The 22,797-nt window shown below is 42.0% G+C and overlaps 1 protein-coding gene across 6 annotated transcripts in view; it reads left to right on the top strand.

The window, feature by feature from the left end:
• Positions 1 to 418: 418 nt before the first annotated feature.
• COPZ2 (COPI coat complex subunit zeta 2) overlaps positions 419 to 22,797 on the top strand; it is a 670,348-nt gene continuing 647,969 nt past the window's right edge. For 3 of the 6 annotated variants that reach the window (XM_044055305.1, XM_044055306.1, XM_044055304.1), the window contains exon 1: positions 419 to 583. In XM_044055305.1, coding sequence (XP_043911240.1) covers positions 563 to 583 — 21 coding nt within the window. In that variant the 5' untranslated portion in view covers positions 419 to 562. The remainder of the gene's footprint in view (positions 584 to 22,797) is intronic. The other 3 variants (XM_044055308.1, XM_044055307.1, XR_006362623.1) reach the window with 1 other exon arrangement.

Raw genomic sequence — 22,797 nt, 5'->3', positions numbered from 1 at the left:
TAGATTTTTACGTGCTGGCTTGCCGGGCCTAACGCACAACCTTAAACGAAGGAAGGCTCATTTACGCATATAACCACACAGAAGACGCTCTAAATGAGAATCGAACGGGCAACTTCTAACTGTTAGGCGACAACGCTACCGCAGCACTACCATCGCAGTATATAAGTACCAAATTTAAGCTGTGAAAGATGACGATGGACTGCGACTCCAGGAAAGGACTCGGGAGGGAGGTGGTGCTATCGTTTAGTACAGAAAAATTACAGCCTAAAAATCACGTCCTAAACGTCAATACGTTACTTAACTTTTTAATTTGTAATAATATTTCCGTCTCTTCGGTACAATCTCATCATAATCCCAGCATGCCTGGTTTGCCTACGATTAGCTCCTGGCCAATGGCTAGCAAATGCAGTCGGGGGTGGGTGGAGCAAGTAGTGACTGTCCTGCGCTCGAGACAGCTGTGAAGCGGATCCTGATAGCTGCTGCCAGGGTTCCACGTCAACATTGGAGCGTGCAGCAGCTGGAGCTCGGGTCCGCTATCATTTGCAACAGCAGCACCGACAGCATGGAGCTTTCCCGAGGACTGGTGAGTGACAGCGTAGTGAGAGGCAGGAACTGGCAGCTCGGGGGGCTACAGAACACGAGCGCTGACTGAGTGGGTGAGGGTCTGAACAGTTTGGTTTTGAAGTTACCCCGTCCCAGCCTACGTACTCCTGGGCTGCCCTGCTCCTACCCCCACATGTACTATACGTTAATTCAGTGGGTGCTGTTGTTTAAATTATTCCCAGCAATGATGGGCACAGGAGCTTGCAGTACCAGCAGAACAGAAAACCGTGCGAGCTACTCTTACTGTGTCTTGGGTAAGTGGTACTTGCATACTTAGGGGAGGGTTTTCTTGTTCTCTGTACCCCCGTTGCATTGCCCGTTTGGTTTCTGATCCCCATATTTAATGGGAGGCTGGTAATGCCATTATGGTACAGTGCCTAATCGCCCTGCATTTATGGCTCTGTCATTTTCCAATTTAGCTTCTTGTTCAACAGGTGGGCCTACATAGTATGGAGATTCTTTCATCAATAATATTTTATTAGTTTATATAAGAGGTAAGCAACAGAAGCATGACATTACCAGAGAGAGAGGTTCAAACACAGTGGATACATATTTGAAAATCCTATTATCCTGTTTCCATCTCTTTCAACATGCTGGCTTAAAAGCCTGTGTTTGTGCTTGTTCCCCACCTTTCCTGTAACTAGTCTAGTCCAGGTACAGATTTGCTGTATCCAGGTCTCTTTGTAAACTTCTGAGCCCCCCCCCCCCCAAGCCTTTCTGTGTTGGAGTGCAGCCTTCTAGCTTATCAGTGGGAGTGGTAAGTACTAGGTAGCCTGTCTACCACAAGAGGAGTGGTTCTGGCCCATAAATTGTAGTTTATTGGCCATTTGGGCAGTTTTTTTCATCTCTCTCAACTTTCTGGTTTTAAAACCCGTGTTTGCACTTGATCCCCACCTTTCCCATAACTAGTCTAGTCCAGGTACAGATTTCCTGTGTCCAGGACTGTTTGTATGCTTCTGAGCCCCCCAAGCCTTTGTGTTGGAGTGCAGCCTTCTAGCTTATCAGTGGGAGTGGTAAGTACTAGGTAGCCTGTCTACCACAAGAGGAGTGGTTCCTTGGCCCAGGAATTATAGTTTATTGATCATTCGGGAAGTTGTCCATCTCTTTCAACTTTCTAGTTTAAAAGACCACATCTGCGCTTGTTTCCCATCTTTCCTGTAACTAACCTACTGGAAAGCACTAGAAAGCCTTAAACTGATACAAGCCTTGTAGCTTAAAAGAGAGACTTTGGAGTGATTATCAGTTTTCTGTATTTTCTTGCTGTACTTAACTGTTTTCTGCCTACATGCTGATTTTTCCAGCACATATTGTACGTATTTGACTGCCTGCACTTTTAAACAGTTGTTTTTTGTTTAAAAGCTTGTTTTTTCACATATTATACTTATTTGACTGCCTGCACTTTTAAAAAGTTTTTTTGTTTAAAAGCTTGTTTTTTTCACATATTGTACTTATTTGACTGCCTGCACTTTTAAAAAGTTGTTTTTTGTTTAAATAAATTGTTTAACTGTTGTAGGCTACACACTAAAGTGCAATAGCCTTTTCTGATCGCTTGTAGTCGTTTAAAGCTGTTTTAAGTGTACTTTTTACTGTTTTTGCCTTATCTTTTCAAAAAAAATTTCTTGTTTCCCGCCTTTCTAAGTGCTAGTATAGCCCAGTTTTCAGGCTAGTGCTGAATTCAGGGCTTTGTTACAAGTTTCTGAGTTGCCCATACCTTATAGGTTCATAGGTTCATACTAGGCTATCTGCCCCAGGGCATTTATAAGCCTAGCCAGAATGTGTTTGGCTTTCACCACCCATTTTAAATTTATTTTGCTATGCCCTTTTTCGAGGTTAGTATACTGTGCCTAACAGTGACACAGAAGTGATACCCGGGGTAAACCTACGATCTCCCATCCACTCATCAAGACTTACTTGGATAGAGGGAAGTTTCTCTGTTCACCTGTGAGAGAGGGGAACTTTGAGCAGCCATCTCTCCCTGGAGGAGTGGTTCCAGCCCAGAAGTTAGTAATTTAAAAACCGCGTTTGCACAGTTTTGTGCGCCGGGCAGCAATGGTTAGCTAGGGTTAAATTATTCCCGACTCCACTAAGTCTCCTCTTCAGTTTTTCACTTGAGACTAGTCTAACTCTCAACCTAAGCACTAAAAAAGCATCCTACAGTCCAGCACTTGCTCAGACCTAATAGCAAGCACTAATAAACCCCAACACTTGACTGCCAGCAGGGCAAGGCTCTTTATCCACCCCTCACCAACCAAGCGACTAAGCAGCTCACCCTACTATTCAGGCATGACCAAAGGGCAACTTCAGGTGTACTCTCCAGTCCAGCCGGTGAATCTGGGTATCCTGAGGCAATGTTACAACTGCCTAATGTACACAGACAGCCCTCTCCTCCTACCACAAAACACTAACATACGCGAGAGATGCAATTATACAGCCAAGCTCGAGGCTAAGGTCTCTCCACCCAAGACTGGAACAGACAGTCATGAGGAGAAGGTTAACACTTGCACCGCACCTCCAGCCTCACATAGACCTACTAAACCAGCACTGGCAAAAAATACACATAATTACACAAAATCATACTCTGAGGTTCTAAATAAAAACCTGCAAAAGCATCAGAGAGCTCCAAAGCAGACCCCTACAAAACCTGCACATCCTGTCACAAACCAGACAACATATAAAACACAAAATCAATGTGCCTCGAAATCGCAGCCCTTAAGGCGAAATAACATATCTAACACGCTAGTAATAGGTGACTCAATAGTCAGGCACACTGACGCCCCACTCACTAGGCTGGCCAAGGAGAAGGTTACTGTTAGCTGCTTATCGGGAGCCAGAATCCACCACATAACACAAGCACTCGGATCACTCCAGAACAAGTACAAATATGACTCTGTCATTGTTCATATTGGTGTGAATGACCTGAGATGTACCTCTCTGGACTACATGAAAAGAGACATGGAAGAGCTCTGTGATCATGTAGCCCAGGCGGGTATGACCCTGACCCTGAGTAACATCCTGCCCTGACCAAGAATGATACCTCAGTATAAAGAAAAAATTATCAATTTCAACAACTGGCTAAGCTTCTGGTGTCATTCAAAGGGGATCCACTGTTTGTCAGCCTGGGATGACATGCTCGACAAGCTGCATTGCTTCACAAGAGATGGCTTGCACCTGTCACCCCTTGCCTTTCGAATACTGGCCAAGGCTCTTGCTGCCCCCATAGTGCCTTTTTTAGGCAAGGCTCAAAATTCAAACCCACCACTGTAAACAGCACAAGTAAAAAAAATGTGGGTTATGCTACTCAACGCCAGGAGTTTAAATCTCAAAATGCATGCCCTCGAAGCACTCCTAAGTATGGGGAACGTCGGCATCTGTGTAGTAACTGAAACCTGGTTCAAGGCTCCAGAGAGCACACCAGCACTACTGGGCTACAACTCATACCGCACTTTTCGGCCACAGAACACGGACCGAAACACAAAAGGAGGGGGTGCATCCATATTCATCAAGGATACCCATACCTCCAGGTTAGTGGCGCAGCATGATACCTCTGAGATCATCCATGTGCAACTAACATTGGGCAAATTTGCAATGCAAATTGTGGCCTGCTACAGATCACCCTCCATGACCCAGGACCACCACTCCGCCTTTCTGGAGACACTGGAAAACATGAAGGTCCTACCGAACACCCTGATATTGGGCGATTTCAAATACCCTACCATTAACTGGGAAAACTACTTGAGTACAAACTCCCAGGCTCAGCGCTTCCTGGAATTTATCAACTCAAATGCCCTGGATCAGCTGGTAAACTCCCCTATCAGAGGCCACAACATATTGGACCTGGTCATCACCAACATGGGTGACAGGTGTTCCGTACCGGAGGTCATCTCGTCACTGGTTAGATCAGACCATAAACTAATCACCCTAGATGTCCATACCCCACCATCACCCCCAACCAAGGAAACCACAGTGAAAAACTTTTCTAAAGCAAACTTTACCTTACTTAAGGCAGAGGTGATAAGTTTCACAGCCGCCACGCTAAAGGATAACACTGCCCAAGATGCAGAATACTTTACAATTGCACTCTATGAGCACCTACAAGGATGCATGGATGGTGCCATCCCTAGCAAAACCAAGACTCACTCCCCTAAGAGAAGGAAACCAGTCTGGTGGACCCCTTCCATAAACAGGTTATACAACAGAAGGAGGAAACTAGTTCAGAAAAAAAGCAAATCCCAATAAGGGAAGGCATCCATGATCAGTATCAGTAAGAAACTAAGGTCCCTCATAAAATCGTCCAAGGCTAACCTCGAAAGAAAAATAACCAAGGATTCAAAAGATAACCACAAAGCCTTCTTTAGCTATGTCAAGAATCTAAGTGGCAACTCGCAGATGTGCTCTGAGCTACTGCAAAATAGCACAAAATATACTGAACCTACTGATATTGCCAACATCCTGGCAGATAGATTCAGTGCAAACTTCAACTCCCTTTCACCTTCAAAAGGGCCCACAACAATACTGGAAAAGTGTAGTGTCCCAGAAATGACAGAAGCACAGGTGAAAACAGCCCTTTCAAAAGCCAAAAACACAGCATCAATGGGGCCAGATGGTGTCCCAGGCTGCGTCTTGCACAAACTACAGAACGCACTAACCCCCCACCTAAACACGCTGTTCAACCTCAGCCTCTCCACAGGCTACGTGCCCATAGAATGGCGCACAGCAATGGTTATTCCGCTCCACAAAGGAGGGGTCACAACTGACCCTGGTAACTATCGCTGCATAAGCCTGACTAGGCTGGTCTGCAAGGCTATGGAGTGCATCATCATGGAACTCATTAACAAAGAGATTGGGAACCCCCAAACATTTGACCCGACCCAGTTTGGCTTTGTTAGGGGCAGATCATGCCTACTAAACCTGGTTGACGTCTTCGAGACAGTCACCAAGGCCATAGATGAGGGAAAGGTGGTTCACACAGCCTACCTTAATCTCGCCAAGGCGTTCAACACCATTCCTCACTTGGGTATTATAGAAAAACTTACCAGCCTGAACATTAACCTCTAAGTCACAAGATGGGTTGCCAACTGGCTTACAGACGGAACTCACACAGTAAGAATAGTGGGCTCCAGGTCCGACTCTAAACCAGTCACAAGTGGTGTCCCGCAAGGCTCGGTTCTGGGACCCCTACTGTTTGGCATATATTTCTCAGAAGTACAGGCAAACACAGGAGGACTATGGCTAACCAAGTTTGCCAATGACTGCAAACTGGGAGCCATAATCGACTCTCCGGCTGACACGGACATCCTTCAAAAAGGCCTTACTGAGACAGATACCTGGTGTCAAAGTCATGGCCTCAAGCTAAATGCCAAAAAATGCAGAGTCATCCCGTTTGGGAAAAACAAAACACCCACAAATTACCACATAGGCGGCAGCCCCCTTAATACAGAAGAGGTAATAAGAGATCTGGGGACCCAGGTAGATAGTAATCTCTCATTTGACAATCATATTCTATGTGGCCCATCTAATTTCTAAGGGGTTCGCATCTAGAAATAAAGAGGTTATAGTGCCCCTCTACTCATCACTCATCAGCCCCATCATAGAGTACAATGTACCATTTGGGATGTACCTCATAGGACACTTCCAACAGCTGGAAAGAACACAAAAGTACCTCACCAAGAGGATTACTGGCCTCAAACATATGTCATATGCAGCCCGACTGTACTCGGTGGCATATTGCTTACTCAGATGTGATCTCTATCTGACTTACAAATCCATGTCCAACTCAGAATTGATGGACATGCTCCACCTGAGAAATCCAAGTCACTGCGAGCCACGCGCTGTAGTGAGCTAAACCTTACCACAGCAATAAGTAGAACATGCTGGAGGGATAGATTCCTGTCACAGAGACTCCCCATGCTTTGGAACAATAGTAAAATGAAAAAAAGGCTTCCACCACAACGAAAAGTTCACTGAGAAATTCTGTTAAAATGTAGGCTTTAATAAAGCAAAGAAATAAAAAGCACAAATTGTGCTGTTCAAGTTGCAGGTCAAACAGGATAAGCGCTTTCAGTTAAAAAACCTTCTTCAGATCCTAGTTGTTTATGCCTTGGAACAAAATTCCTAACTACATTAGGCAGAGCCCCTCACTAACACTGTTCAAGAGAAGACTTGACGAGTTGATGGGTAACAGAAAATACACCCCTGGGATCACTTCATTGGCTCTGCTTGACAGAGGCTCAGTTAATTAATCAATGAGACAGTGAAAACCGACACACTCTGGCTAGGCTTATAAATGCCCTCAGGCAGATAGCCTAGTACCTACCTATGAACATTATATACCTCTCATAAACTTGAACTAAAAAGGAAAAAAGAAAAAGTATTATAGGTTCCTAGGTAGGTACTAGGCTATCAGCCCAAGGGCCTGAGTAAGCCTAGCCAACAAGGCTTCCTGGCTTACGTCACCCAAGAAAGTTAATTTCCTGTGCCCCTGTGGAGCAGAGCCACAGAAGTGATCCCCGGGGTGTTTTTCCTATTTCCCATCCACTCATCAAGATTTTTCTTGAAGAGTGCTAATGAGGAACTTTGCTTGACATAGATGGGGTAGCTTGTTCCAGAGTATAGGAAGTCTCTGGGACAGGAATCTATCCCTCCTGTATGTCCTGTTTATTGTGGTGACAACGTTTAGGTCCCTAGAGCGTGTAGCTCGGAGGGATTGGGATTTCTTTAAGTGTAGCATGTCCAACAGCTGTGGGTTTAACATAGCTTTATATGTTAGGCAGAGATTTCCTCGGAGTAGGCAATATGCTACAGAGTAAAGATGGAGTTTTTTGAGATGGTCAGTGTAGGGCATCTGTTTGAGGCCAGTAATCCTTTTTGTGAGATACGTCTGTGGTCTTTCCAGCTGCTGCAGATGTCTTGTGAGGTACATTCCAAAAGGGGTGTTGTACTCTATAATGGGTCTAATGAGTGCCGAGTAGAGGGGAACAATGACCTCTTTTTTCTTGGATGAGAACCCCTTTGTGATGAGGTGTGCCACATAGAAGGATTTCCTGACTACTGTGGTGATGTGATTATCAAAGGAGAGACTACTGTCCACCTGGATCCTAAGGTCTCATCACACATTTGGCATTAAGTAGACTACTGTTTATGTGGTAGTTTATGGGTACAGAGTTTTTACCAAAAGGAATGACAATGCACTTTTTGGCATTGAGCTTGAGGCCATGGCTCTGACACCAGGCATCTGTCTCAGTGAGGCCTTTCTGTAGGATGTCCACATCATTTGGGAACTTGACTTTGGCTCCTAGTTTGCAGTCATCTGCAAACATTGTTAGCCAGAGGCCTTCTGTGTTAGCCTGTACTTCAGAGAAGTAGATACCAAACAGGAGAGGTCCCTGGACTGAACCAATTTGGTTTGAAGTCAGATTTGGAGTCTGCAACTTTTACAGTGTGTATTCTGTCAGTGAGCCAGTGGGCAACCCATCTTGTGACCTGGGGATTTATACCTAGTTTAGTGAGTTTAGCTATAATTCCAGAATGGGGGATGGTATTGAAAGCCTTGGCAAGGTCAGGATAGCTTGTGTGAACCACCTTACCCTCATGTATGGCTTTGGTGACTACCTCAAAGAAGTCAATCAGGTTCAGAAGGCATGATCTGCCTTTCAAAAACCCAAACTGGGTGGGTTCCAGAGTTTGGAAGTTATCAATGTCTTTGTTTATGGGTTCCATGATGATACGTTCCATGGCCTTGCAGACCAGGCTCATCAGGCTAATAGGCAATAGTTCCCAGGATCAGTGGTGGCTCCCTTTGTGGAGTGGGATAACTGTTGCTGTGTGCCATTCAGTGGCCTGATGTGAGACTATGATTGAATATGGTTCGTAGGTGGGGAGCCAGTTCGTTCTGAAGTTCGTGTAAAACGCAGCCTGGGATGTTGTCCAGCCCCATGCATGCTGTGTTTTTGGTTTTAGAGAGTGCAGCTTTTGCCTGCGTAGATGTGATTACAGGGACTCTGCATTCTTCCTGTATAGATATGGGCTCTTTAGGGGGTGTGGGAGGGTAAAGTTAGCACAGAACCTATCTGCCAGGATGTTGGCAATATCAGTTGGTAATTTTCGTGCCATTGTGCTGTAACTCAGAGCAGATCTGGGTGTTGAGATTCTTGACATAGCTATAGAATGCTTTTTGGTTGCCCTTAGAATCAGTGGTGATTTTGTTTTCGTAGCTAGCTTTGGAGGATCTTATAAGGTATCGCAGCTTCTTATTGAGGCTGACCAGGGAGCTCCTCCACTCATGGGATTTTACTCTCTTTTGCAACAGTTTCTTCCTTCTGTTGTAGAGTTTGTTTATGGCAGGGGGACCACCAGATTGGCTTCCTTTTCTGAAGGATAGCATCTTGGTTCTGTTTGGGATAGCACGATCCATGCATTCATGTAAGTGCTTATAGAGTGTATTTGTGTAGGATTCAGCAGTCGTAACTGTATTGTCCATCTGCATGGGTGTCATGAAGTTCGCCACTTATGTCTTAAGAAGCATGAAGGCTTTGGAGAAATATTTTACCATGGTTTCCTTAATTGTGGGTAGGGGCGGGATGCAGATATCTAGGGTGATTAGCTTGTGGTCGGATCGGACCAACAAGGAGTTGACTCATGTTGGTAATGACTAGGTCTAGGATATTGTTGTCCCTGGTGGGGGTGTGGATAAGTTGATCCAGGGCATTGGAATTTATGAATTCCAGAAAACGTTGAGCGAAGGAGTTGGCACACTAGTAGTTTTCCCAGTTAATGGGGGGTAGTTGAAAATCACCCATTATTAGGGTGTTTGGTTGAACCCTAATATTTTCCAGTAAATACTGTGTGAAGAAATAGCCAGGGAATTGTTATGGCAAGGCTTGTGTAGGCCCTGTGGCCGATAGCCTAGTACCAACCTATGAACCTATAAGTATACCAAGAAAAGAGGAATGGGAATCCTGGGGCATGGTGGGGATCTGTAGCAAGCTACAATTTGGATTGCAGTTTTGCCCAGAGTTTGTTGCACTTGGATATCCTCGGATGCATTATGCTGCGCAACTAGCCCGGAGGTGTGGATATCCTTAATGAATATGGACACACCTCCACCTGTGATGTTCTGATCCAGGTTAGATGGTCGAAAAGTGTGGTATGTGTTGTAGCCTTAGTAATGCAGGGGTGCTCTCTAGAGCTTTGAACCAGGTCTCAGTCACTGCACAGATACTGATGTTTTCCAATTTAAGGAGTACCTCGACTGATTGCATTTTGAAATTTAGACTTCTAGCATCGAGTAGCATTACCCTCAGTTTTTGCTTGCCTGTTCCTGTTACGGTGGTGAATTTGTCATTTGAACCTTGCCTAAAAAAGGCACTATAGGGGCGGCAAGACCCTTAGCCAGTATCCAGAATCCCAGGGGTGACAGGTACAGGCCGTCTTTGGCAAAGCATCATGGTCTGTCGACCATGTCGTCCCAGGCAGACAGATACTAGATCCCCTTAGAATGACACCAGAAGCTTAGCCAGTTGTTGAAGTCAGTCCTTTTGTCCTTGTACTGCGGTATCATTCTGGGCAATGGCAGGATGCTACTCGGGGCTAGGGTCGTACCTGCCTGGGCTACAAGATTGGAGAGCTCTTCCATGTCTCTTTTCATGTAGTCCAGAGAGGGGCATCTCAAGTTGTTCACACTAACATGGACAATGACAGAGTCATGTTTGTACTTGTTGTGGAGTGACCTGAGTGCGTGGGTTAGGTGGCGGATCTTGGCACCCGACAGGCAGCTGACAGTAACCTTCTCCTTGTTTAGCCTGGTGAGTGGGACATCAGCGTGCCTGACTATAGTCACCTATGACTAGTGTGTTGGGTACGTTGTTTTGCCTTATGGGCTGTGGTTTATTGGCACACTGAGTCTGTGGGCTATGTGTCATTTGGGCTGTGTTGGGAGGGGTGAAGGTTGCTTGCGTTTCTGCTTTGCAGGTCTCTGTTGAGCAGATTATTATTGAGAGCCTCTGCAAATGTTTTTGCGTTTCTATGTGTGTATTTTGGTGGTGTAGGTTTAGTGGGACTATGTGATGAGTGTGGTGTGGTGCAAATGTTTACCTTCTCTTCTTGACTGTCAAGTTCGGTCTTTGCTGGAGAGAGCTTTACCTCCAGTTTGGCTAGATAAGTGCATCTCTCACAAGTTGTGGTGTTGGGTGGTAGGAGGAGAGGGTTGTCTGTGTACATGAGGCAATTCTGCATTGCCCCAAGATGCCCAGATTCATCAGATAGACAGGAGAGAAAACTGGGAGCTGACCCTTGGACATGCCTGAATAAAAAACTACTTTCCTCTAAATAAGTGAGGAAAGTGAGTATAAGAGCTGTTTTTCTCTAAGCAAGTGAGGAAAGTAAGTACAAAAACTGTTTTCCTCTAGGTAAAGAGGAAGGTTGAGTGCTGTAGTAATTTGTAGCTTATTTAGTGCTGACAACAAGTTCTGAACAAGTGCTGAGCACGAATAAGTAAATTCAAGTGCTAAAACTAAGAATCTGTACCTGGATCTTGTGGTAGATAGGCTACCTGGTGCTTATCACTCCCACTGATAAGCTAGAAGGCTTCCCTCTAGCACAGAAAGGCTTGGGGGTCTCAGAAGCTTACAAACAGTCCTGCATACAGCAGATCTGTATCTGGACTAGACTAGTTACAGGAAAGGCAGGAAACCAGCACAAACTATATACACATATGCAAAGCTACTGCAAACTCTAGAAGAGAGAGCCAAGTAGAACAGATAAAGCTTTAGTTGTCTGAAATATCAGTAATAGTAATTTTATGAGTAATAATAATAGTAAAAATAGTAATAATACTAATAATACTGATGATAATAATAATAAATAATGATATTGATAATGATGTTATTGGGAAGAGGCATAGCAAGTCTCACTAATTAAGTAGAGTCATCAAGTTTAATGATTATGCAATCATCTAATCTCCATGAGTAATAGCAAAGATCAGGTTCCAAAATTTCTGATAATAATCTTGCTTGTTAGGATTCCTTAAAAAGATTTTCTGAGAGGGTATGTATTTTATCACTAGGTTCCTGAAGCTTCTCCAGGACAATTTAGTACGATCCATCCAATTTTTGGTTATGTAAATTTAATTAATAAACAGAGATAAGAACATCACATTTTAATTTGGGAAGTTTAAGATCAGTAATGTGCAAAAGCGCCATTTCCCATGATAGGGTAGATTTTTGATATCCCATTTTTTCTAATCTAACTTTGAGGGAACACCAAAGTTTATATGTGTGGCTGCACAACCGTAGGATGTGCCGTAGATCGGCTTGGGGAAAGGAGCAGCATATGGACATGTGGGAATATATTGGGATTAAATTTATTTAGGGTACATGGTGTGAAGTCGGTATTATTATTAGCCATCAATTGTGTATATATTAGCTTTTTGAAAGGGGAATACTTAATAGTAGATTCTATTGCTCTGAGTTTGTGGTCCTCACTCAGGTCACTATTATAGTGATTCCAATAATTGCAAAATAGTGTTACATTTTGGTATTTGGAAGTTGTCAATAGTTTATAAGTGCTTGATAGCATACTTTTTCTGTTGGTTAGGTTATTTATGATATCTATAACCCTAGATATGTCACTTTCAGTGTTAGGTTCATCTATAATTATTGCTGTAAGAAGTTCTCTGATTTGACGTAGAATAATAGTATATTTCTGCCCAAGTTTCAGCTCATCTCTGAGTTCCAGTAGTGATTTCCTTGTGTCTGTGTATATCTCATATGATACAGTCTTTGATTAAGGGATAATCTACTAGATTGATCATTTTATTGTTTAGCCTTATATTGGGGTTCATGTGAAGTATGGACAGTCTTTCTACGTTCCAGCTGTTACTAGTTTAAAAAAATGTGTAGTCTTGTGTACATCCAGATTTGTCTATTACATTAACTGGGTTAAACTTTAATGAAAATCACAAAACAAACTTAAAGTTTTTAAATGTGTCCTGTTCGATTCTCAGCTAGAGTGTCTTCTGTGTGGAGACTTGCGTGAATGTGCGTACCTTCGTTGAAGGTTGACCATCAAGAGCTGGCAACTTGGCACGTAAAAAAAAAAATGTACTGCCAATCATTAGCGGATCGGAGTTCCGCTGTGGCGATCCCTAACCGGGAAAAGCCAAAAGACACAACAATAACAAAAAAAGTGTTAATTAAGCTTTAGTTCTGTAACCTGTGTGTATGAGTAGTTACCAGTAAGATGTGTTATTTAAAGGTTTTTCACCCCTGTTTTATGTACTCTTCTTTGCTCGCAAGGCATATCAAATACTAGGTTGACAGAAACTTGGGCAGTGAAACTGATAGCAGCTTTACCATTAGCATGTGTTCTACACTGAAGCATTTGTTTCATAAGTTTAACATTACAGAACAGACAGAGTACTGATGGTTTTATTATCAGGTGCATAATTTCCTGACTGTGTGATTTGTACTCAAATGTACTATACAGTCAGGTATATGCTACTGTTATTATTTCTGTGGAATACTGAAGAATTTGTTAAATTTACTTTGTAATTACAGGATTCTTGTAGTACCATGTGTTTTCTTTAAAACTCAAAGCATTACAGGTTGAATATGCATTTGGTCCATGCATAATATTTCACTTCACATAGCCGTGACTGAATGAAATCTGGTGAAGTGACTGTGTACATCTCTGTTTTATGAACCTTCCATTACGGTGCTAAAATGTCTTTCACTTTCAGGAGAATAATAGCACTGTAACCTTTCTGTTGCTGGTATCCTCACGTTTTCGATGCCACCATGGCATCCTGATTTTCGCCAGAACCAGAAGTGAATTTGGTATTCTTTTTGACCATCTTGGCTTTTTTCTTAACAAAAAAAGCAGAAAACAAAAAAAAAGCTTCTTGCTAAAATCAGAAAGTAACAACTGTTTTGTGTATCTTGAACAGATTTCAATACGAGAACATTAGCAATGCCCACGAGATGCAAATCTTTTAAGTCTCACCAATGCATTCCGACGTGCACCATTTTCATCTGAACCATAATCATCTCGTGTTAATGTCTGTCTTTACAGAACATTGCAGCTTTTGCTTTCTGTAGTTGGAGAGGCTTGAAAATAGTGGTGGCTGGTGATGTCAAAGTGGGGGAGGGGGCTGCAGCAAGTAACTGAATGGGTAGGGATAAATGTGGTGGGTTGGGGGTCTACTATTGTAGGTCAATAATCATTGCCTGTGATCAAAATTTGGGGTCTTTGACTTTCATTCACAGATTGAATCACAATATACCTATTTATTATAGCCACTGTAATGACTATATACACCTTACATGTCTAATTGCAATCAACAAGGCCAACTTTAGGTAAAATGAATCCCTGGATGAAGGACTCCATAGGCACCCCCCATTACTGACTAGTCTACCTTGCATTTTCCCCTCATCCCGGCCCCATGCCATCCACATAGATAACTTTTTTCTTGCATTTTCATACTTTGCTTTACTTTTAACTCCCTCATGCTTTTAACTGGCCAAGATTGTACTATAACGTAAGTCTGCAGGAAGTAACTCAGTTAAGCAGTGGGTCTGGGGGCCACTATTATCCTAGATGTCATAGGGTTCTGACGGCCATCTTAGAGGGTTTTTTACAAACTTATGATTTACTGATGATGGTGTGAGCAAAAATCATGAGTAAGGAGATATATTCACTCTTATTTGTCTTTCAAGGGGAATTATTTGTGTTTAAAGCTAAGACAATCATAGTTCCCAATAAAATGAGAAGGTAAATGCAAGGATATTTAAATCTTGTCTGAGAATAGTGCCTGCCTTTCTACCCCATCAGAAAGATAAAGTTATCTTCTCTGTAATACTCTGTTACTTTGGGATGAAAAATGAAAGAACAGATAGCCAAAAGTATATATTATTTAGTGCAGGGTATGGGAGAAGAAACCAAAGCACATGGATAAATTCTACACAGAAGGACTACATGCAGACTCCACACACAAAGAACGAATAGCCAAGAACTCGATGGGAGAAACAAGTGCTGTTAAATGGCAGTGCTAATTAATGCAACACACTGCTAACGATTGGTTGCTATGGCACGCATTCTGCCCAGACCACCACAGACAGTCACTTACTGTGTTTAGTGTTGATGTTTGACTGTGATAGAAACGGAAACAAAATATGCAGACGAATTCTGCAAAACCAGAATAACTGCTTATTTTGAACAAATAGCAGTGTTAATCACTTTCATTCACAGACAACCTGTGTTTCCATTAATTAAAGCTAACTTTAGTGATGGAAATATACCTCAGATAGCAGAATGTAATAAAATTAAAATAACAGTTGGTCAAAGTAATTTATTTTAATCGTCCCCCATCAATTATAGCCACTTATATGAATGTGATTGTACACCTCATATGTTTGATTGTAATCAATTGAATAAATACATAAATAACTGCAACATAGGAATTTATCATCTACTCAGTTCACCGTTGTCAGAATGCATTACAACTGACTTCAGCTTCACCTGCCACATAATTTTAACTTCTTATTTATCACTTTGAAAGAATGCTAAAAATAACAGCAGGCAAAGGGCCAAAACCAGTAAAAGCTGTTGCCTTTAAATAGTTAAAAACTTTGTAGAATAACAAGCTTTGCATTAGCATGCCTTTTAAAGGCTGTTAAGTTTGAAACTCAAATCTCTGTTATCGTTATGTGCTGACTGCAGTCTTTACTGATTTTCTAAAAAAGAACACAAACATTATGAGGAACAGGCATAAATATGACACAAAAATCAGAAACATTTTGCAAAGACAGGGACAGCGGAGAGCGGTCAACAAAGAAATGAATAAACAAACAAATCCACTCCCTCCTCACACATAGGACTATCAATTAAAGCCACTTGTAAGACTGTACTTATCTGATCTTGGATTACAATTAAATTAATGGATATATATACATGTGTATGTGTATGTATATATATATATATATATAAGTGTGTGTGTGTATGTATAGATATATGTATAGATATATATATATATATATATATATATATGTATAGATATGCACATACATAAAATACCTGAAATACATAGGAATTAATCTTGCTAGCTCACTGTTATGACAGACAAAATCAAGGGCAGCTGTCTACACTTAGAAACTTGCTAGCATAACAAACTTTGCATGCAGATGCTTTTTTGATTGCTGCTAAATTTGAAATTCAGATGTATGTCACCAATGTTTAGTCACTGCAGTTTTCACAGATTTGCCAGAAAATCCACATAATTTTGTAGGAGCAGATCAAAATATGAGGCAAAAGATCAGAATTATTCTGTGAAATTGGGAACAGTTGAGAGCATATACACTACTCCACAAACTTACCTATAGACATGCAAACATACATATATGCTTATACACACAAAGGACCTCTTGTTCTTGCCTTCCTACATGCTGGCAGTAGCATGCCTACTGTCTGTAAAAGTTTCAGTGCTCGTTTCTCTGTACTTGCACAATTACTTTCTTTATTTTAAGTTACAGGTTGCTTCAGTCACATGACACAGCCTGAGCCAATTGGCAAGGCTCTTAGCTGCTTCATGCTGCAGCCTGCTGAGATCCTTGTTGAGTGACACTTCCAATGTCTTCAGTAAGCGCTCCAAGGACTGGTGGAGTAACTTTACCATCATGCTGTTTGAAAACAGCCCACTGAGCAGAGTAAGCTTATTTTGTTTAACCTTTGATGGTTTTTCTTGAAACTCCATGCATGTGCATGAGAGGAGTTCTGACAACCAGGAACTAAACAGACAGTTAAGTTGACTTTTTTCAATTTTAATAGCATTTCTTCTTTGTTTCTTCCTGTTGGGGGGGTGCAGTCTAGCAGCCGTACCACAAGTCATCCCTGCTTAAAAAACGATTGCTTCAGATTATCAAAGCTTGTTACATTGATGCTAGCCACTGGTAGAAGTACATATCTGTGGTCAGCAATTTTTCTAAGGCTGCATATGTCTCTGATTCAGCAGTGTTCAAATCCCTCAAGGTTTTCAGCAGCCAAATTGATATGTTTACGGTAGGTGAACTGTGTCAAGCTATCTGGAAATGTAGTGATACTACTTAGATAATTCTAACATGTAAAGAGGTGTACAGAAAGAAACCCTCTGTTGTATTATGCAGCTTAATTGTACAAATGTGCTTATTAATCTGGAAGTTGGTATGAAATGGATCTTTCACACTGTTTTAGGCCAAAGTCTGTAATCAGACTGGTATGGATAATTATTGAGACATGTTACTTTGGTAATGCTACTGTCTGCCTTTTCCTGTCTCTGTATGGTCTGAAATATACATTAAGTGCCATTTTAAAATTGCTTTTGACTTCTTCTTAACAAATGTCCAGATATGCATATCTGAAGACTGATGGCTTGTAGTTGATGAATTGTTACTTAAATACTTTATGAGGCCGAGTAAACATTTGTATGAAAGCACCCAAGTCAGTACTCTTTTAGGGGGGATGTTGTTATTCTTAGTGGACTGAAAGAAGGAAGAATGCCTTATGTTGTTCCCTTCTGTCATCTTTTGTCAGACTTCCCTTTCACCATTTTTAACTATGTAATCAAGCCAGTAGCCAAATTCAGTTCATGGATATGGATGTAGCTTTTGCCACATCTTCCAACACCTACTAACCAGGTGGGTCACAGAGTCAAGGAGACCATCATGTCTGCCCCCCCCCACCTACTAACCAGGTGGGTCACAGAGTCAAGGAGACCATCATGTCCCCCCCACCTACTAACCAGGTGGGTCACAGAGTCAAGGAGACCATCATGTCCCCCCACCTACTAACCAGGTGGGTCACAGAATCAAGGAGACCATCATGTCCCCCCCACCTACTAACCAGGTGGGTCACAGAATCAAGGAGACCATCATGTCCCCCCCACCTACTAACCAGGTGGGTCACAGAGTCAAGGAGTCCATCATGTCTGCCCCCCCCCACCTACTAACCAGGTGGGTCACAGAGTCAAGGAGACCATCATGTCCCCCCCACCTACTAACCAGGTGGGTCACAGAGTCAAGGAGACCATCATGTCCCCCCACCTACTAACCAGGTGGGTCACAGAATCAAGGAGACCATCATGTCCCCCCCACCTACTAACCAGGTGGGTCACAGAATCAAGGAGACCATCATGTCCCCCCCACCTACTAACCAGGTGGGTCACAGAATCAAGGAGACCATCATGTCCCCCCCACCTACTAACCAGGTGGGTCACAGAGTCAAGGAGACCATCATGTCTGTCCCCCCCCCCACCTACTAACCAGGTGGGTCACAGAGTCAAGGAGACCATCATGTCTGCCCCCCCCCCACCTACTAACCAGGTGGGTCACAGAGTCAAGGAGACCATCGTGTCCCCCCCCCCTGTTATCCCATTTATTTCCTTTCTTTAGAGTCAGCATTTCTGGATCTTGGAATTTGTGGAAAACTAACATTACTGATCTAAGGTTCACTGCTGCTTTAATTATTTCCTCATGTCTTAGTTGTCTGAGGATTAATGTCCCATTTACTCTTTAAATGTCATAGTGAGCTATACCTACAGATCTAACCAGGTTCATTTTTCATGATTCTAAAGCAGATGTCATGGTACGTTTGCAGCCTAGAATGTGTCAGTGACCATAAGTTCGTTGCTGAAACGTTTTTTCTTCTCAAAGAAATTGTCTGAATATTCTGTTGGCCATCTTTTCAGATGATCAGTGGTAGTTTGGGTACTTTTAAGGGCTGACATGGTTTTCACTGGCCTTACCTCAGTCCCATGGTGCTGTCTGTTATCTCTTGTTTATGCTTATGGCAGGACCTTGATCATTGTCTCCTCAGTGGTCCATGCGTTCTGGCTAAATGAGAGTCCTAGGACCTTATGGGTCCATCATTCCTGCCCCAGAAGTCCCTGTCATCTCCTTATAATAGTTGGGTAGTAATGAGTGGGCCAACTTGCATTCCTGGGGACAGCCTAACCTCTCCCCGTGGGAGCACACTGTCCCCCCTCAGTGGCTCTTCCAAGAACACAGTCACTGCCACTGGAAGTGACGTACCTGTGCACAACAGTTTTCTCTCTGCTGCATAGTGCGATTACATTGTGGCATCACAACTTGTTTAGCTTGGAACTCCATTAGGGAAATGCTGAGTGCTGCCACTAGGTGTCCCCAGTCTGGTGAGCCAGAGGTGGAAAGGGGTTGGGTAGTATCCTAGCATATAAGTGACCTGAAACTGCTGGTGTAGATCACTAGAGTTTATTAAGGACATCTGTAACTCCTGGAATGGATGTCAAGATTGTATAGAGTTTTGCCAGAACTGTTGTCACTCTTGGGATGACTCTCCTGAGTCTTACTAAAAGTAGATATTACTAACAGTGTGGCTATTTAGAATTTTACCAATAATAGCTGTACCTCTTGGCCTGGCTGTTTTACTAAGGTAGTTGTAATGTAGGTGTAATTCATGGCATGGCCATTCATTATTTTACCAACTGTCACTGTTTTTTTTTGGGGGGGGAGGGAGGGGGAAGGGTCACTGTAACTCTTGATATGGCCATTCAGAATATTATCAACTGTGGGAGTAACTCTTGACGTGGCTCCTCTGAATTTTCACCAGATGTAGGTGAAACTCTTCACATGGCTGTTGTGAGTTTTCACCATATCTAAGTGTAACTCTTGGCACGGCTGCTGTAAGTCTTCACCAGATGTAATTGTAACTCAAGGCGTCGCTACTGTGAGTTTTCACCAGATGTAGGTGTAACTCTTCACATGGCTGTTGAGTTTTCACCATATGTAAGTGTAACTCTTCGTGTGGCTGCTGTGAGTTTTCACCAGATGTTGATTTAACTCTTGACAGGGCTGCTGTGAGTTTTTACCAGATGTAAGTGTAACTCTTGAGAAGGCTGCTGTGCTTACCAGATGTAAGTGTAACTCACAGCACAGCTGCTGTGAGTTTTCACCAGATGTAAGTGTAACTCAAGGTGTCACTGCTGTGAGTTTTTACCAGATGTAAGTGTAACTCTTGAGAGGGCTGCTGTGCTTACCAGATGTAAGTGTAACTCACAGCACAGCTGCTGTGAGTTTTCACCAGATGTAGGTGTAACTCTTCACATGGCTGTTGTGAGTTTTCACCATATGTAAGTGCAACTCTTGGCTTGGCTGCTGTGAGTTTTCACCAGATGTTGATTTAATTCTTGACATGGCTGCTGTGAGTTTTCACCAGATGTAGGTGTAACTGTTGAGAAGTCTGCTGTGCTTACCAGATGTAAGTGTAACTCACAGCACAGCTGCTGTGAGTTTTCACCAGATGTAGGTGTAACTCTTGACATGGCTGCTGTGAGTTTTTACCAGATGTAAGTGTAACTCAAGGCGTCGCTACTGTGAGTTTTCACTAGATGTAGGTGTAACTCTTGACATGGCTGCTGTGAGTATTTACCAGATGTAGGTGTAACTCACGGCATGGCTGGTCAGAGTTTAACAGCACCATTGGATGAGATAATCTCCTTCAGCTGTGCACTACTAACACTAGAGTTTTTGTCCTAGATTTGTGTCAGCAAGTTTGTGAGGGGAGATTCATATTTCGTAAAAATCCTGATCTGCCTTCATCTGCTTGTCTGAAATTCAGTTTAGCATGCAATGAACACTTGAATTCTTCCATCTGTTACTGTGCCGATTATTAAATTATTTTCCATTTTTTCCTTAGATAACTAAAAAACCAGCAGTCTCATAACAGATTATTCATACATGCAGAAAAGATGAGAACCCTTTCTTTTTTCTAAGATGTTGAGTTTCTTTGAGTCTAATTTAACTATTGGTGTATTCATTATTTAGTGCAGCCACAATCTAAGCATGTGTGTATGTGTGTGTACATATATATGTCTGTATATGGTTCTACTTTCAAATCTTGAAATACTGAACTTCAGTATCTTGAGACGATAATCACGAAAATCCACTACAACGAAAGATGAAAAAAAAAATGAACGCAATTGTGCTGAAAGTTCATAATACCGAATTTTAAGTATGAGACAGTTTGTTTTTCTTTGTACCATACAAATATAAATAGAAACACAACCTTCCTCCCTACACTACTACAAACCAAAACAACAAACCACACCAACAAAACCCTAGAAATCTACGTTTAAGCAGGGAGCAAGCCCACCCTGCACCCCCATGTGGGGGGCTGTGGCCCTACACAACTACTAATTATATATATCAACTCTGTGAGGTCGCACTACCATGGAAAAAAAAACAAACCTATTATTATGCGCCCTGCAATTCCATTGCACACTTTCAAAGCCTTACCCATGAGAAACACACTACATATCTACAAATATCACCACTTGCAAAACTAACACATACACAATTTCACCTACCTACCCCAACCTACTCCTCAAACCTCCCAACAAAGTAAAACAGAAAAAATTCTCTCCAAAACCCTTATGCACAAAATGCCTACCTGAGCCTTTCGTACATAACCCCACCAGAAATGTGAAGAAACAGCAAAAATCCAGATAAAACTTCACAGATTTATTACAGACAGTACTGCCCCAAATGACAAGGCAAGTTTTGGTGGCATTTTGGTTTATTACAGACAGTTAAGAGCTTTATTTTTCCATACATGACCACACATATCTACATCCCACAAGCTACTACACATTAAAGACACATCATACAATTAAAAAAAAGACTGCATCACGACTATTACGGTTTCAGTATTCTTAGATTCGTTATTTTGAATTTTCGCACAACTGGTTTCTTGACATTGCTGTCTCGAGGTACTGAAATTCGGTATTTCGAGATTTGAAAGTAGAACTGTGTGTATGTGTGTGTGTGTGTGTGTGTGTGTAGATATATATATATATATATATATATATATATATATATATATATATATATATATATATATATATATATTTTACATTTGTTGACCGGGTTAGTCTGACTGAGCTGTGAGGCCCATTTTCAGCAGCAACCCGGGGAGAAAAGCTCCACAGTAGAATACAATTTGCTTAAACAGAGAAAAATTAGCACAAATAAGCAATACATTTATATACAATATATACATACAATAGTGAGTGTAGTTTTACATACTTTGGAAAGGAGGTTGAGTGATGAGTAGATATAGTACCAAAGGAAGGACAGCAATACATTGAGGCTAATTTGCACTGAGATAATAGAGCGTCTGTTATGATTTGAACAAGTAGTAGATTGAGTTGAGAAGAAAAGTAAAGAAATGACCGTATTCGAGGGGAGGGGTGGGGGTGATTAAAAATGAAGATAGGCTTAAGAGTTTTGATAAATAGCTGAAGGAAGGAGGATTTAAGAGATTATGTGAGAAAGGTGGTAAGTGAGAGGGGAGGAGGTAAACATGTCTTAGAGGCATGGGGAAAGTAGTTTAAGGAGGATGAAAGTAGTGGCAGGACAATTGTGTTTTTAGGAATTCTCTGGTGACTGTTTTGAATTATTTAGGGTGTTTGAGGGATCTAATTTCTAAGGGAAGTTTGTTCCAATTTATGGCCGGGTTGTAGCTGTAAAGGTCATGACCAGTTTTGGACTTGGGTTTATATATTTGTAGCAGGTTTTGGTCCGAGCTACGAAGAGACCAAGTTGGGGTGTATTTAGTGATAATAGGAGTTAGGCTAGGACAGAAAGATTGCAGGTAAAGAATTGAATGAATTATCTGTAGTTGAGAGAGGAGGAGCTGGTGGGGTAGTCCCAGCCAGTCTAAATGTCTAAGAGAAAGACAGTGGTGGGACTTATAAGTATGGTGTGCAGTGAATCTAGCCACTTTGTTGTAGGTTGATTCAAGTTTAACGATGAGTGTGGAGTTCAGATTAGTAAAAATGTGACAGCGGTACATTAGGCTATGAAAAAGGTAAGCATGAGAGAGGCTTATTCTTGCATTGCTAGTTAAGAACTTTTTGTTGCGGTAAAGGAGACCATGTTTTTGATGAGTCTTTTTTATACAGTTATACAGATGTAGATCAAACTTAAGTTTGCCATCAGTTATTACACCTACAAGTTTAGTGCTAGTTTCAACAGTGATAGATGTGTTATTGAGGGATAGTATAGTAAAAGTTGATTTGAGATTAGTGAGGTTTTTGGGGAGAAAGAGTAAGAGTTTAGTTTTCGAATTAGTAGGTTATCACAAAGCCATGATTCTATGAAGTTAAAGGATGCATGTGTAACAGTATGGAGGTCA

Source organism: Protopterus annectens, chromosome 13.part0 (assembly GCF_019279795.1).
Source record: "Protopterus annectens isolate FY-2018-M chromosome 13.part0, PAN1.0, whole genome shotgun sequence".
NCBI lineage: Eukaryota > Metazoa > Chordata > Ceratodontiformes > Protopteridae > Protopterus > Protopterus annectens.
Note: the sequence above shows the minus strand (reverse complement) of the source record. Positions and strands in the feature narration are given on the sequence as shown.